Below are 13,457 nucleotides of genomic sequence, written 5' to 3'. Positions count from 1 at the left end.
TCTAAACCTGTAAATCAAATGGAAAAGATACTGTTTGTCTTGTATTTTTCATGATGGGTCCTTTATTAGCCTGTGGTAAAACACCTGTAAGCTTAATGCTGTTCCTCTCCATGTGTGTGCAGTGTGGACTGATCGAGTGTTTGAACAACATGCTGTTGAAGTGGCTGATCTGGCACTCGGTGTACGCTCTGGAAGACGACTTGGACATCAGCCTCAACAGCCACACCTCCATGTGAGTCTCATATCTACTTCCCGCTTCTTGTTTATGCCCCGAGCATAAACAAGTAATAGACATAAAACACTTTGTGTATTTACTTCAGAGCATTAGGGTTATAGCTTGTTTAGCCTCTACTGGAGAGCCAAGAAATGCATTATCACACCTAATCCGTCCTCACAGATGCTATACAAACTATTGCGGTTAGTTTTATTTACTGTGGTTTAGTGTAATAAAAGCAAAACACTCCTTTTTGTAGGTGTTCAGGTTTATGTACCCATTTTTGTCTAGACAAGCATTATGTCACATTTTCTACTCTACCAGATCAAATCATGACTGAAACTATGGCTGTGCGATCATGGCAAAAATCATAATATCGATTATTTTGGTCAATAATTGATATCACGATTATTAAAAACGATTATCCATTTATTGAAAAATAAATGTGAACAGTATGTTTTTAACAGTTGATTACCCTGAACTTTAAGTATAATTCAACTGAAAAAACAATAAAAAGAAACAATTAAAAAAATAATCGTTTTATTTAGATTACGTTGTTTTCATAATCGTTGCAAGCCAAAATCGTAATCGAGATTAAAATACGATTAATTGCACAGCCCCAACTGAAACTCTACACTGTTCTTTACAGTTTCTATCTTTATTTGAGCAATCTCATACACTAGCAACAAAAGCAAAATATGCAGAAAGAAGTATTAACATGTTTTTTCTTTTGGGTTTGAGCTAATTTATCCACCAAATCCTTTCATTTCAATTTGTTTTCAGACAATAACAGCACTAATAACCAGTTTAATGATTTTCAAACAAAGGCGCTGAGTTGGTGTCAGTTCTGTTTAAACACTCTGGGCATCAGTATCGAGTCCTCAAATGTCTAATCCCACAACAAATGACCCAATAAGTGTAGGGATCTATTCTTTATTCACTGCCATTTCCAAACTCACCTCTGGTATTTTGCCAGAGTACGACTCACTGATTAGAGGTAGGAATAATTAATGGTGTATATCCGAACACTTTCCCAACATCACTCTTGATTCAGTGTGTCCTTTGTATTGTAATACTTGATTTGGGAGCTTTCTCCTGTTCTCACAGAGACCTGAGTCACTGATTAAATGTAAGTGTAGAGTTCCAAGGGTAAATCAGCTGACTGCCAGCACAGCTTTCACTTCATTCTGCTCAAATTGCATGTCTGACTCTCTGCTCTGCCCTCTGTCACAGCAACATGACTCTGTCGGGGTTCAAGATTCAGTGATGGAGCTAGTTGACTTTGTGGGTCGGCTTGCCTCTATTGGCCTGCAGCTAGAAGGATGCCACTCTCTCCTCCTCAGCTTCATCCTCGACTTCTATACCATGGTACATGAACAGATGCTGATGCTTTTACCTGCGGTGTGCCTTTTTTAAAGCCAAAATGCAACCGGTGTTTGTGCTTAAGTGGTACCATTTTCAAACTAGGATGTTTGAGTTTCACTGTCCAGAGTTTGACACGAGATGCCCGTTTTTCACATGAACCTGTTTAAGGGGCAGAGATGTTGCAGGGGAATAAACTGTAGTTCCTGCTTTATGTGCAACACCAACATAGCAATCATTTGGAAAAAGGATGCCAAGAGTGTGTTTTTAATCTATATTTCTCTCCTCCCCCAGGTGTGTGACACGTTTCTGAAGTATGGGCTCCCCCTTGTGATGATGCCCCCACCTGGAGTTTTTTACCCAGCGCTGTTTGCTACTGACCCCGTTAGCGTGGACAGACTGGCCTTCATCATGTACAGGTGGGGACTCTTTCACACACAGTTCCCGGTTCATTACTACGATAACTTCTTAGGCACCTCCTAATAATTCTCCCTATTCAGACATTCAGCACATACAGGAAAATGTTTTGTTACAGATGCTATAAAAAGGTTAGAATAGATTGTGCAGCATATGGTGGCCAACTGCCATAAAATCCAAATCGTTTTTGTTTCGTGAATAACGAAATTGAAACCCGAATAGTACTCCAACGAATGGATATTCTGATTTTTGAATATTCGGGTACAGCCCTACTGTCAAAACGGTCATAACCCCTTCAAAGCCTGTTCCTCTAATCTCACAGATGTATCAGTGTTATCCCTGAAGTGTTATTTGGCCTTGAGATTGGAAATTGGTTGTACAGATTTCCCTAAACATCAATTCCCTCTCCCATTCAACCATGACCCCTCGCAGCAAATGTTCCTGAACATTTCAGGGATTGACTCCATATGCTAAAGAGACTTCTGCTACAACTTGCCCCGATGCATACACTAGCAACCCCCTTAACGTAGTATGGCTTATGTTGATGCATGTTTTATGACGGAACAGACCTGGAATCAAATGGATAAATTGTACGTATATCTTCATGCATGATTTATGATAACGAGAGTCTAAGAAGCAATGTACTTAAGCCCTCTTCTCCCTTTTTATGTAGAACTCAAGCACCATTTGTAACTTCAGGCTTTAATAACACAAATCCTTACAGTGTCGGTTAATTGACTACACTCCAGGGCGGCTTCAGTAATTCTGTCAAAGCTGAGCGAAAATATGCCATGGCAAAGTACAATTGGAGTATAATTGTATTTTCTATATTTTGACAGCCTATTGAGAACAAACTGTGTTGCATTAATATTCACAGAGGTCACTGGTTTTACATGATTCTGTTTTTTTTGTTCAGGTACAAGGTGAACTTGACATCAGCCAAGAGTCAAGAAAATCTCACAGAGGTAAGAAAAACCTCCTATCTTCTTGCAATGTATGTCTGAAAATGAAACATGATGTGGTTTGTGGCACAGCAAGTTTTGGTCCATTGGACAATTTAGTCCCGAAGAAAAGCAGCACTTTGGTTGTATGGAAATATTTCGGGTTTAGGACGACAGATGTGCGGCAAAAGCAGGTGTTGAGCACGACCTGTCGTGGAAAAGTCGCTACATCCCGAGAAAACACCACAAGCCTGTATCAGCTCTATGACGAGTGTATGGTCAGAAACAATGTGTTAAGTGAAAGTCCCGTAGCCCAGTCTAACGTTAGTCGTTTGCGGCTGTTACGCCGTATGAAAAGGTTTCACGAAGGCACCGTGAGATAACCAATTCCATAACGCACTACCTGTTTTAATGCATGTAAAGGTATTTTTATGTGTTTCTGTTGCACTTTGTCCTGGTCCACACTAGGACTGCACGATTTTGGGAAAAAATCTAATTGCGATTTTTCTGACAGATTTTGCGATATTTGTTTTTAAGGGACCCAACGGCAGTTTATTGTAAAATGCGGCCATAACTCCGGCTAGGAAGGTCGTATCAACGTGCTCCCGTCTCTAGCACCCCCGCAGCCCGAGCTACGAGTGAAATAACTAAACTTACATGAAACCTCCGTTGGGTTGCTTTAAAGTCAAGCTTCAGTTTAAGATTCACCCTGTAATAGATGTAGAACATGTGATGGAGCATTACTAACCTGACTCAGATGGTTTGTTTCACCAAACCATCCAGGAAAGCTCCATTGGAAGCCATTTGGAAAGGGCAGGCACTTTCAAAAATACTTGGCAGGTGATTTGATCAATCTGTCTATCACCTTCTTATCATGGGCCACTTCTGATTGGTTAACAATGGCTGGTACATGTGGAGCACAGCACTTCTGATTGGTGTGGATGACTGACACACAAGAAGAGAAAAAAAAAGAATTGTAAAAAAAAATGTTGTAAAAAAAAATTGCAGGTATTGCGATTTGATAATCGCATCATTTAAAATCGATTAATCGTTCAGGCCTAGTGCACACGCTGTATTTATTGCTCGCCTGGTTAGTTTCTAAAGGCTCGTCACGCTCTTTAAGTTTCTAATCGATTACTTACTGTCTGCGAGGCGTCCTGCAGAGTTCTGTTTATTAAATCCTACAGGAAAATAAAACTGCTTCTATATCCTACGGCCAGTGAACGCACCACCATAACATTATGATGTGTGTGTCTCTGTCTCTGTGTGTGTATTTTATCTATGGAAACACTCCTGTGGATGTTCTTTTAGATTATATATATAATATATATATATATATATCGCAATTTGAATCGCAATATCTGTCAGAAAAATCGCAATTCGATTATTTCCCCAAATCGTGCTGCCCTAGAATGCATTTACATTTTAGGCATTTAGCTGGTGTGCCTTTCAGAAGTGACATGCTATTTGCTTTTATAGATTTTTCCATCCCTCAGTCTACATTCACATGCCTCCACCTTCAGCCGCTAACCTTTTAATGCCCTGTCAGATGAGGACTTAAGAAGTTGTTGATTTTAATACATCTGCCACTGCGGGCAGAGAATTTACAAGTACCGTAATTTTCGGACTATAAGGCGCACCTAAATATAAGCCGCAGCAGCTAAATTGAATGATGTACATATATAAGCCGCACTGGACTATAAGCCGCAGGTGTTTTAATGTTTAATTACCATATGTAAGGGTTCGTGCACAGAGGGGATTGTCGGGAAAGAGATGGCTGTTTGAGGAAGCTCCCATTTATTAACATTTCAACAAACCAGTTGCATATTTGCATAACGTATTCAAGTGTTACCATTTAGTGCAATAGTAGCTACAGAACATGTACTGTGTAAACTGTACTGTATCACATAGCGTTTCAGACACACACACTTTTCAACTTTCAAACTTAAACGGTGCGCTCCCAGCGCACGTACCGGCAGTGATCTACAGCAGCGGTTTTCACCCAGTGGTACGGGGACAAACTGTCTCGCTCTCGTAATGTCTGTCTGTCTTGCTCTCGTTCTGTCTCTCGTACCACTCTCGGTTCCACTTTTACTTTTGCGCGCTACCTGTCTCACTCTTTTCCGGCCTCCAGCTTTTCCTGCTGGAGCCCGCCGCTTAAAGGTGGGGGGCGCGGACCGGCCATAGAGCCCATAGAGTTAAAGGTGGTGGACTGTAACCTGTAAAATCCATAGATTTAGGAGGTCCCCTAGTGGCCGTTAGCTGTAAAAATCCATAGATTGGCCGCACCGTTATATAAGCCGCAGCGTCGAAAAATGGGAAAAAAGGCGCGGCTTATAGTCCGAAAATTACGGGACATGTCAGGCAGCCAAGCATGCTCCCCGTGGAAATGTCAGAGGCACTTTTTATTAGGACAAAATGGACTTGGTAAATAGCATGCAAATGAATCAGCACAACACACGTCAGAAGTGAAACCTTGCAGATATGGAGATTGGTTTACTTTTTTTTCTCCACTTTCCTTTGTGACTTTCCTTTGTGACTCCCTTTTTGATTCTGTTTCTTTCAGCAAGCCTTTCACATCAGCCGTCAGACTTTCCGTGAGTTCAACAACTACACAGTCTACATGGTCAACTGCCTGTGGAACTCCAAAATGTTCAAACCAGGCATGGGTGTACAGCTGGGAGAGGAGCTGCTGCTCAAGAGCAACGTTCCGCAATACTGGTCGAGCTTCGACCTCGTCCACCACCCCGCCTTCATGAGCTACGCAATCGACTTCCACCAGAAGGTGAGTGTGGGCCGTTTGGGAGTTCCTGTGTCTTTCCACTAGTCCAGATCGCAAGTGCACGTCAGCATAGCACTTGCATAACGACAGAGTTCACGCGACACTGAAGCGATGAACCTGTTCCGTCTTTTTTTTTGTTTTAAAGAGAGAACAAGCCAAACTTTCTACTCATTTTTCCTTTTGTTTTTGTGAAAACTCTTGAGCTATATTTCCATCATCATTGACCCACAAGTCATTCATCATTTCTCACTGAACCAAAAGGTTAAAAAATACTTTCAAGAAAATTGCATTTGTATACTACTTTTCAAAACATTTAGAAAATGTATGTAAGGAATAAAATAAGGATTATCATTACAGAATCAAAAAATGAACAGATAGATCATAGAAAGAGGGGGTAAAACATGTAATTATATAGGACAAAATCAAACAAAAATATTCACATCATAAGAAAATAAGGATAAAAATGATAAGGCTATTAATTGAAAGGATTAAAAAAAATGTTATAATCTGTAGTAAAGTTCTAGTGTTTTATGGGATAACACTCGGGTTGACTGGTGTATTTTCCAAAAATATTCTGGAAGCTGGTGCATGAGCGCTGACCTGTTGTGTGAGACATGTTAAGTGTGAATGGCTCCTGATCGATTTTGGTTTAGACGGGGGTTCAAATGTATTTGAGCAAGATCCCGTGTGCTGCACACCACTAATGGCGCATTTCCACTGCAGCGGGTAGCCCCGTTTAAGCGTCCTTAATCGTCCTCAAGCGGCCAGGCCAGTTTTTGGTGGCCTTTCCATATCGAGTAGCACCGGCTAGCGGGTACTTTTCCCCTCTTTTTCCGGCCCCATAAAATCATGGTTCTATCAGGCCAGGGCTGAATTAGTGACGTCAACACTCTTGACTGCTGATTGGTCAGAGAGAATCGTCACAAGATTAATTTATCAATATAGTTTTGCTGTGTTTTACACTTTAGTATTTATGTTTATAGTTAGCTTTGATATTCGCTTAATTTATTAGAAAGATTTTCTTTTCATGATCTGATATTTCCTCAAATGTTCTTATTATGGGGCAGTACTTACTGGTGCTTGAAATTCAAATATTTACTTCCCTTCTTGCTGTGATAACAAGCCACACACCAAGAAACAAGTAAACGATCGCTTCCACATCCTCCATTGTTGTGTGTGTTTTGTGAGTTGTGTCGCATTGAAGATGGCGCCACTGCAGTTTTACCCAGCGTGGCTCCGCCCAAAAAGCCGATCGCCCCGCCTACACTGCTTTGCTACCCCAGGTCCTAAACTGTAATGGAAATGCGCCACGGCCTCGGACGGCCAGCGAGGCAGCCCGAGGCCTGAGCGAGAACGCTTAAACGGGGCTACCCCGCTGCAGTGGAAATGTGCCATTAATGTCTTCTACTGTATGTGTCCTATGTAGCTCTTGCTTATTTTCAAACGGTAAGAGGCAGTTGATAAATCAGCGAGCAAGCCTGTCTGTACAGTTTGGTTTATGGACTTGCACACAAGACAAGGAGACAAATGTAGTATTAATGTATCTTTCATAGAAGATGCATTAATACAGAAGGACATTTTATTATTAATGGGATTTGCATGAGATGTGGTTTTCATCATGTTTAATAATACACGTACCTTTTTTTGGTTTGGTCCAGCTGCAACATCCAGCAGCGATATTGAGATCTAACGGGGTGAGCTGACAATGAATAATAATGTTCTTCTCTCTTTATCAGTGTTGGCCCGGGAAAAAGGGCATCGACCTCGATTCCATAAAGGTTTGAGTGGTCTTCTCTTCATCTCTGCATCATTCATGTTAGACATTAACCTGTTAAGCCCGGGAGCCCCCGTGCAACATCTTGGAAGAAACAGCGTCTGAGGGCTTCTTAATATTGAACAAACTATGAATGTGTCATACCCACTTAACGGGAAGAAACTCAGCTACCTGACGATATGAGCCATTTTTACCGAAACAAAACACAAGTCTTAACGCCGAGCCTCTGAATTAGCACTAAGCGAAAGAGTGCTAACGCACTTAGCACATAACTCACGGTAGAAATATGTTATACTTCATCGGATCTGCTCAAAGATATCATATGAAAGCTGAGATTCCACAGATTACAATGGTATAAGTATCATCACTGCGACCGAGACTCGCGGCAGCAAAAGCCAGCAAAGACAACACACAACTTCACTTTATGGAGCCAAAACGGCTAATACGTCTAACCTTTGCTGTTTTCTGATCAAAAGTTGTGTTCAAGGGCATTAAAACGATAAAAAAACGCTGCTGAAGGTTAATCCAATGTCTCTGTCTCACTTTGAAATGATCACTGATAATCCATCATCATATGTACAGTGGGGAAAAAAAGTATTTAGTCAGCCACCAATTGTGCAAGTTCTCCCACTTAAAAAGGCCTGTAATTTTCATCCTAGGTATACCTCAACTATGAGAGACAAAATGAGAAGAAAAAATCCAGAAAATCACATTGTCTGATTTTTAAAGAATTTATTTGTAAATTATGGTGGAAAATAAGTATTTGGTCAATAACAAAAGTTCATCTCAATACTTTGTTATATACCCTTTGTTGGCAATGACAGAGGTCAAACGTTTTCTGTAAGTCCTCACAAGGTTTTCACACACTGTTGCTGGTATTTTGGCCCATTCCTCCATGCATGTACTGGCTTAAGCAGGGGGACACGTCTGGCACTGCAGGATTTGAGTCCCTGGCGGCGTAGTGTGTTACTGATGGTAGCCTTTGTTACTTTGGTCCCAGCTCTCTGCAGGTCATTGACAAGGTCCCCCCGTGTGGTTCTGGGATTTTTGCTCACTGTTCTTGTGATCATTTTGACCCCACGGGGTGAGATCTTGCGTGGAGCCCCAGATCGAGGGAGATTATCAGTGGTCTTGTATGTCTTCCATTTTCTAATAATTGCTCCCACATTTGATTTCTTCACACCAAGCTGCTTACCTATTGCAGATTCAGTCTTCCCAGCCTGGTGCAGGTCTACAATTTTGTTTCTGGTGTCCTTTGACAGCTCTTTGGTCTTGGCCATAGTGGAGTTTGGAGTGTGACTGTTTGAGGTTGGAGACAGGTGTCTTTTATACTGATAACGAGTTCAAACAGGTGCCATTAATACAGTTAACAAGTGGAGGACAGAGGAGGCTCTTAAAGAAAAAGTTACAGGTCTGTGAGAGACAGAAATCTTGTTTGTGTGTAGGTGACCAAATACTTATTTTCCACCATAATTTGCAAATAAATTCTTTAAAAATCAGACAATGTGATTTTCTGGATTTTTTTCTTCTCATTTTGTCTCTCGTAGTTGAGGTATACCTAGCATGAAAATTACAGGCCTCTCATCTTTTTAAGTGGGAGAACTTGCACAATTGGTGGCTGACTAAATACTTTTTTGCCCCACTGTATGTCAATAAACTGAGTTTTCATATAGAGTGTATGAGAGCTGTAACCCAGCTTCCTGTTTTGATTGTGCTGGCTGCGCATCACTCTCATTCACCAATGGTAATGTTTAGATGGATTTAGGATCTTCCCCTCAATTCTATTGGCTCTAACGGTTAAAAATAGGTGTCAATCACCAAAATCGGCCATGGGTTCCAGAGATATGACAAATACACCCAAATTCTTTTTTCTAAATCTCTCTAAAAAGGTCAAATGTCACTTGTATATTGATTCTGACTCTTCTACACCCAACTCACAGGTTTATCATTGCTTTGAGAAAAAATATTATGAATTTACCCCTTTTTAGAAGTGAAGATATAGTCATTTGTTCTGGGAATGTCATTTTCGAGCCTGAAATCTGAAAAACAGGCTCAGGGCTTAACAGGTTAACAGAGGTTGCTTTGATCATAGAAAGCATCAGATGTCTCGGTTGTGACTGTGTCTTTTTCTGTTTCAGCATTCCAAGCCATGGAGCTGGTACCTGGAGTATTTGTTCAGCCAGGGTTATGACGGCCTTAAACTCTTTGTTCAGAGCAACATCAGGGCAGGGCAGGGCAACGGGCAGGGCAATGGCCAGGGCCAGGGCAACGGCCAGGGCAACGGGCAGGGCGACGGCCTGTCCACATAGCAGAGGAAGATGCTCAACTCAAAGGAGAGGAAGAACAACCACTCGCAACTCACCCATATTTTTTAAAAGACTTGTAAATATAATCTTCTCTTCAAGCGAGCTACTTCTGGCAAAGTGTTTATGTACATATATGTATCTGTGTTTGTTTTGTATTTTTACTGACAATGCCGTCCAGTTGGTAATAATAGACTACAAAGCCCTGGCGGCCATTAGCCAGATGATGTGTCAGTAGTAGGTTTGAAGTCAGTGTATACACATTAAACATGGAAGATGGTATGTTTGTTGCAAATAATATAACCTGAAAGGTTGGATCATTGGTAATATTCATATCCATAAATATCCACAGTTTATGAAACTAGACAACTGGTGCATCTACATGAAGACAAGATGCTAAAGAGTAACACGACTTTAAATTATTATTTTTCCATTTTCTTTCTTCGTGTTACAAACAGTCATTCTTTGTTCAATGTCGGCACTGATCTTTAACCAGCAAAGGATTATTTTTCTAGCTTGCTTTTTTATATTTTATTCTTGTACAGCTTGTCGTATGCTAAACCTGACTCTCTTGCACCTTGTTGAAAATAAACAAGTGTAATACTTTTACTTTAGAAGCTAATAAAATCTGTTGTATCTTATTAACATTAATATTGCAGCATGTCACAGTTTACAAATGTCTTGGTCTTGTGTCCTCATGTAAAACCTAAATTGTCGCTCTTTTGAAAGGCATCAGTTGCTTGAGTGTGTGTAACATAGGTAAGTATTCTTATGTATTCTTCGGTCAGACGCGCTGCCACCTGGAAACAGCATTTTGTTTTAATTAAGAAACCCACCTGGAAACAGCATTTTGTTTTAATTAAGAAACCCACCTGGAAAGAGCATTTTGTTTTAATTAAGAAACCCACCTGGATGGTTAAAGGTTCCTCGGCTACTTGCGATAACTCTGATTTGAAATCAGTTTGCCAGGTACACAAAGTGATTTGCAATGTGGCAAAAATAAAAAACAAAAGTCACTAAAGGTCTGCAACCAATCAATACCTCCGTTAATCCACTATCTATTAGTTTTTTGATTAATTAATTGATGTGTTTATGTTATGTAAGAAAGTGACATTTAATATATTTTTTAAAGAGCCCATAGTTACATCTTTAAATGTTGGTTTCATTCAAGCAACCCACCTTCAAGCTATTTCAGATGATTCCATTCCAATCTCAAAAAGGGTAAATTAAATTATGTCCTTGTTTATAATCTTACAGAAATCCTCCACACTAGAAAGGGTTAATATTTCTTACGTCTGTATGCTTCATACCACAGTAAGAACATGCCCAAAGAATACACTCTAGGTTAATTTATCCTTATAGGCTTGAAGTTTCCAGAGGTGTCAAAAAAAATGTGTTTCAAAATGTGCTCTCAACCCTGAGCTGAATCTCATCCCCACATTTTTTTTTTTGATGCCCTCCCTCCCCTGAGCAGTGACTTCAGAGCCTCCCTCCTGCAGCGCTCATAACGCACCGGAGCCTCGGAAGTTTTCCGGATAGTATTTCATCCCGACCCTTTCTTTGTGGGGTGAAGATTATGTATTGAGATTCAAATGATCCCCTCTGATGGTGGCTGGTGTGAGTAAGCAGCCTGCTGATGTCAGACAGCCGCCGGTACCGCGCTGCTGCCGCTGCTCTCCTCACTTTCTCCAGTGCCTGCATCCACGGGAGTAGCTTATTTCAGCCTCTGCTCCAGCACATCCAACTGAGCTGAGCCAGTCCGACCCGAGCCAAATCCTCGCCCCGGGGAGAGAAAGGTAACATTGTTCATTTATGTGAGTGTTTTACTGCATGAAATATGTTTAGATAGGAGCCGGTTACTCTCACCATCAGGGAACGGAGTGTAACAATGTGCTTCTTTAACCGCCTTTGGCTCACTCCTGTGCATGTTGAGGCACACATTGGCTGTAGTTCGGATACTGTGTGCATCGTCCCGGTCACAGTTTAGTAGCAGCATCCGTGTGATGGATGGTGTTTGCCGGATGAGCTTCAGAATAACTACAGCCTGTGTGACACACTGTTTGTCTATCCACTAAGTGCGGACCAAATGAAGTACGAGTACCGACACTGATTTATCTAAGTGTGCGCCCCTGTGCGCTTGTTTTATGGAGCCAAGATGAGGGGAGAAAAGCCTGCCCGATCATTCTCTGCAAGTTTCCCCCACAAAGTCAACATTTTTGGAGAAAAAGCGAACATTTTAGATATTTTGTGCCACATTAGTTCGTGTGGGTGGAGACTGACGTGTGATGGCAGACTGAGGTGTTGAGCCGGATTTGAACTCTGGATGTCGCGAGTAATTATGGTTACAATTACACGGTGTGCGTCTTAAGCCCCGAGACTGTTTTTACAAAAGCCCCGGGACGAAGCAACACAGTGTGGGATAATTTTGGGATGTTATTGTAGGGCGGAGTAATCCTTTTTATCTGGATGTGACAGAAATAGTAGCATATATTTGAAATCCAAATGTAAACTATAAAGTATAAAAAAGACATGATGTGAGCACTCTTAATGTGATTGACAGTTGTTAACACCTATTAAAGTTTGTGTATGTGTTTGTAAACTTGGCTGCCTATATTCAAAGCAATTGTGCTCATATTTTTTATCATACTACAAATATGTAGATGTCCCTCATGTTGACATTGGATACAAATATATTCTTAAATTATACTTGTGACTTGTACATTTGTCCGACGTTGACTTTATGTTCATTTTGAAGAATCACTCAATCACATGCACAGAAATGCCCTTCATAAAAAAAGGTAATAATCTTGGGATTGGACATCAAAAGCATTTCTCTGTCTCCAGCCTAGTATTTCTTTCATCTTTGATCATAAAAGCTTCGTAAATCTTGGTGTTCATGGCTCATTTCAGAATGGATTTGAAGATCTCCGGAAGCTTTAAATGGTTTATTTTGTTTGTGTTTTAAAGGGGACGAAGGTGAAATATCTTTCCTTTCCAAATGGGCATGGAGCGACATCCTGCCTCACATAGATTTTCCTCTGAAACGAATTCCATGTTGTCATTTGGCAGGACGTTTCACTGTTATCATCCGGCATTTATTTAAAATAGCTCCAAGTCATTTTCATGGATTGTTATCCTGCAGTACCTACGTTGAAAGATAATTTCCCTCAGAATCCAAAAGGCTAGCACAGTTTATCCACTTTTTCTTCGGGCATTCAATTTGATGTGATGATAGGATTGCATGTCTTTCAATCTCAAAGACCGCTGCAAAACATCTGAAAATGTAAAGAAAATAGGCATATTTTCCAAACATATGGGTTTAATAACGGCTAATGTCATGTGTTGCTCTTTGTGACTAGTTTTGTTCGAAGGACGCTGTGTTTCTTGGGGCTTCACACTGTAGTGAGCTATAATTGTGAAAGAGGCTAAAAGGATTACAAGGATGTTCTATTGTCACTGCCTCTCTCCACCTACATGCCTCCTGGTCATTTTTTATGTTATACATTTTCCACAATCTCCCTCCAGGTATGATTTGGAGAATACAGATTAAATCTCAAAACATCATCCAATTTCAATGTCCTTTTATTTATCCTTAATAGGACAGTGTCACTGTCTCTCGTATCAGATAATGGAAAGGCTGTTTAACCTTATCATCTTATGTAGC

The 13,457-nt window shown here is 40.7% G+C and overlaps 1 protein-coding gene across 1 annotated transcript in view; it reads left to right on the top strand.

The window, feature by feature from the left end:
* The window catches only part of cenpi (centromere protein I), a 17,327-nt gene extending 6,883 nt beyond the window's left edge, over window positions 1-10,444 (top strand). The window contains 8 exon segments of the mRNA XM_079671334.1: window positions 70-232; window positions 1,448-1,470; window positions 1,473-1,582; window positions 1,871-1,995; window positions 2,910-2,958; window positions 5,501-5,719; window positions 7,453-7,494; window positions 9,629-10,444. Of these exon segments, the coding sequence (XP_079527460.1) occupies window positions 70-232; window positions 1,448-1,470; window positions 1,473-1,582; window positions 1,871-1,995; window positions 2,910-2,958; window positions 5,501-5,719; window positions 7,453-7,494; window positions 9,629-9,799 (902 nt within the window). The 3' untranslated portion in view covers window positions 9,800-10,444.
* Window positions 10,445-13,457: the final 3,013 nt, after the last annotated feature.

This window comes from Notothenia rossii, assembly GCF_949606895.1.
Source record: "Notothenia rossii genome assembly, chromosome: 3".
In the NCBI taxonomy this organism is placed as follows: Eukaryota; Metazoa; Chordata; class Actinopteri; order Perciformes; family Nototheniidae; genus Notothenia; species Notothenia rossii.
Note: the sequence above shows the minus strand (reverse complement) of the source record. Positions and strands in the feature narration are given on the sequence as shown.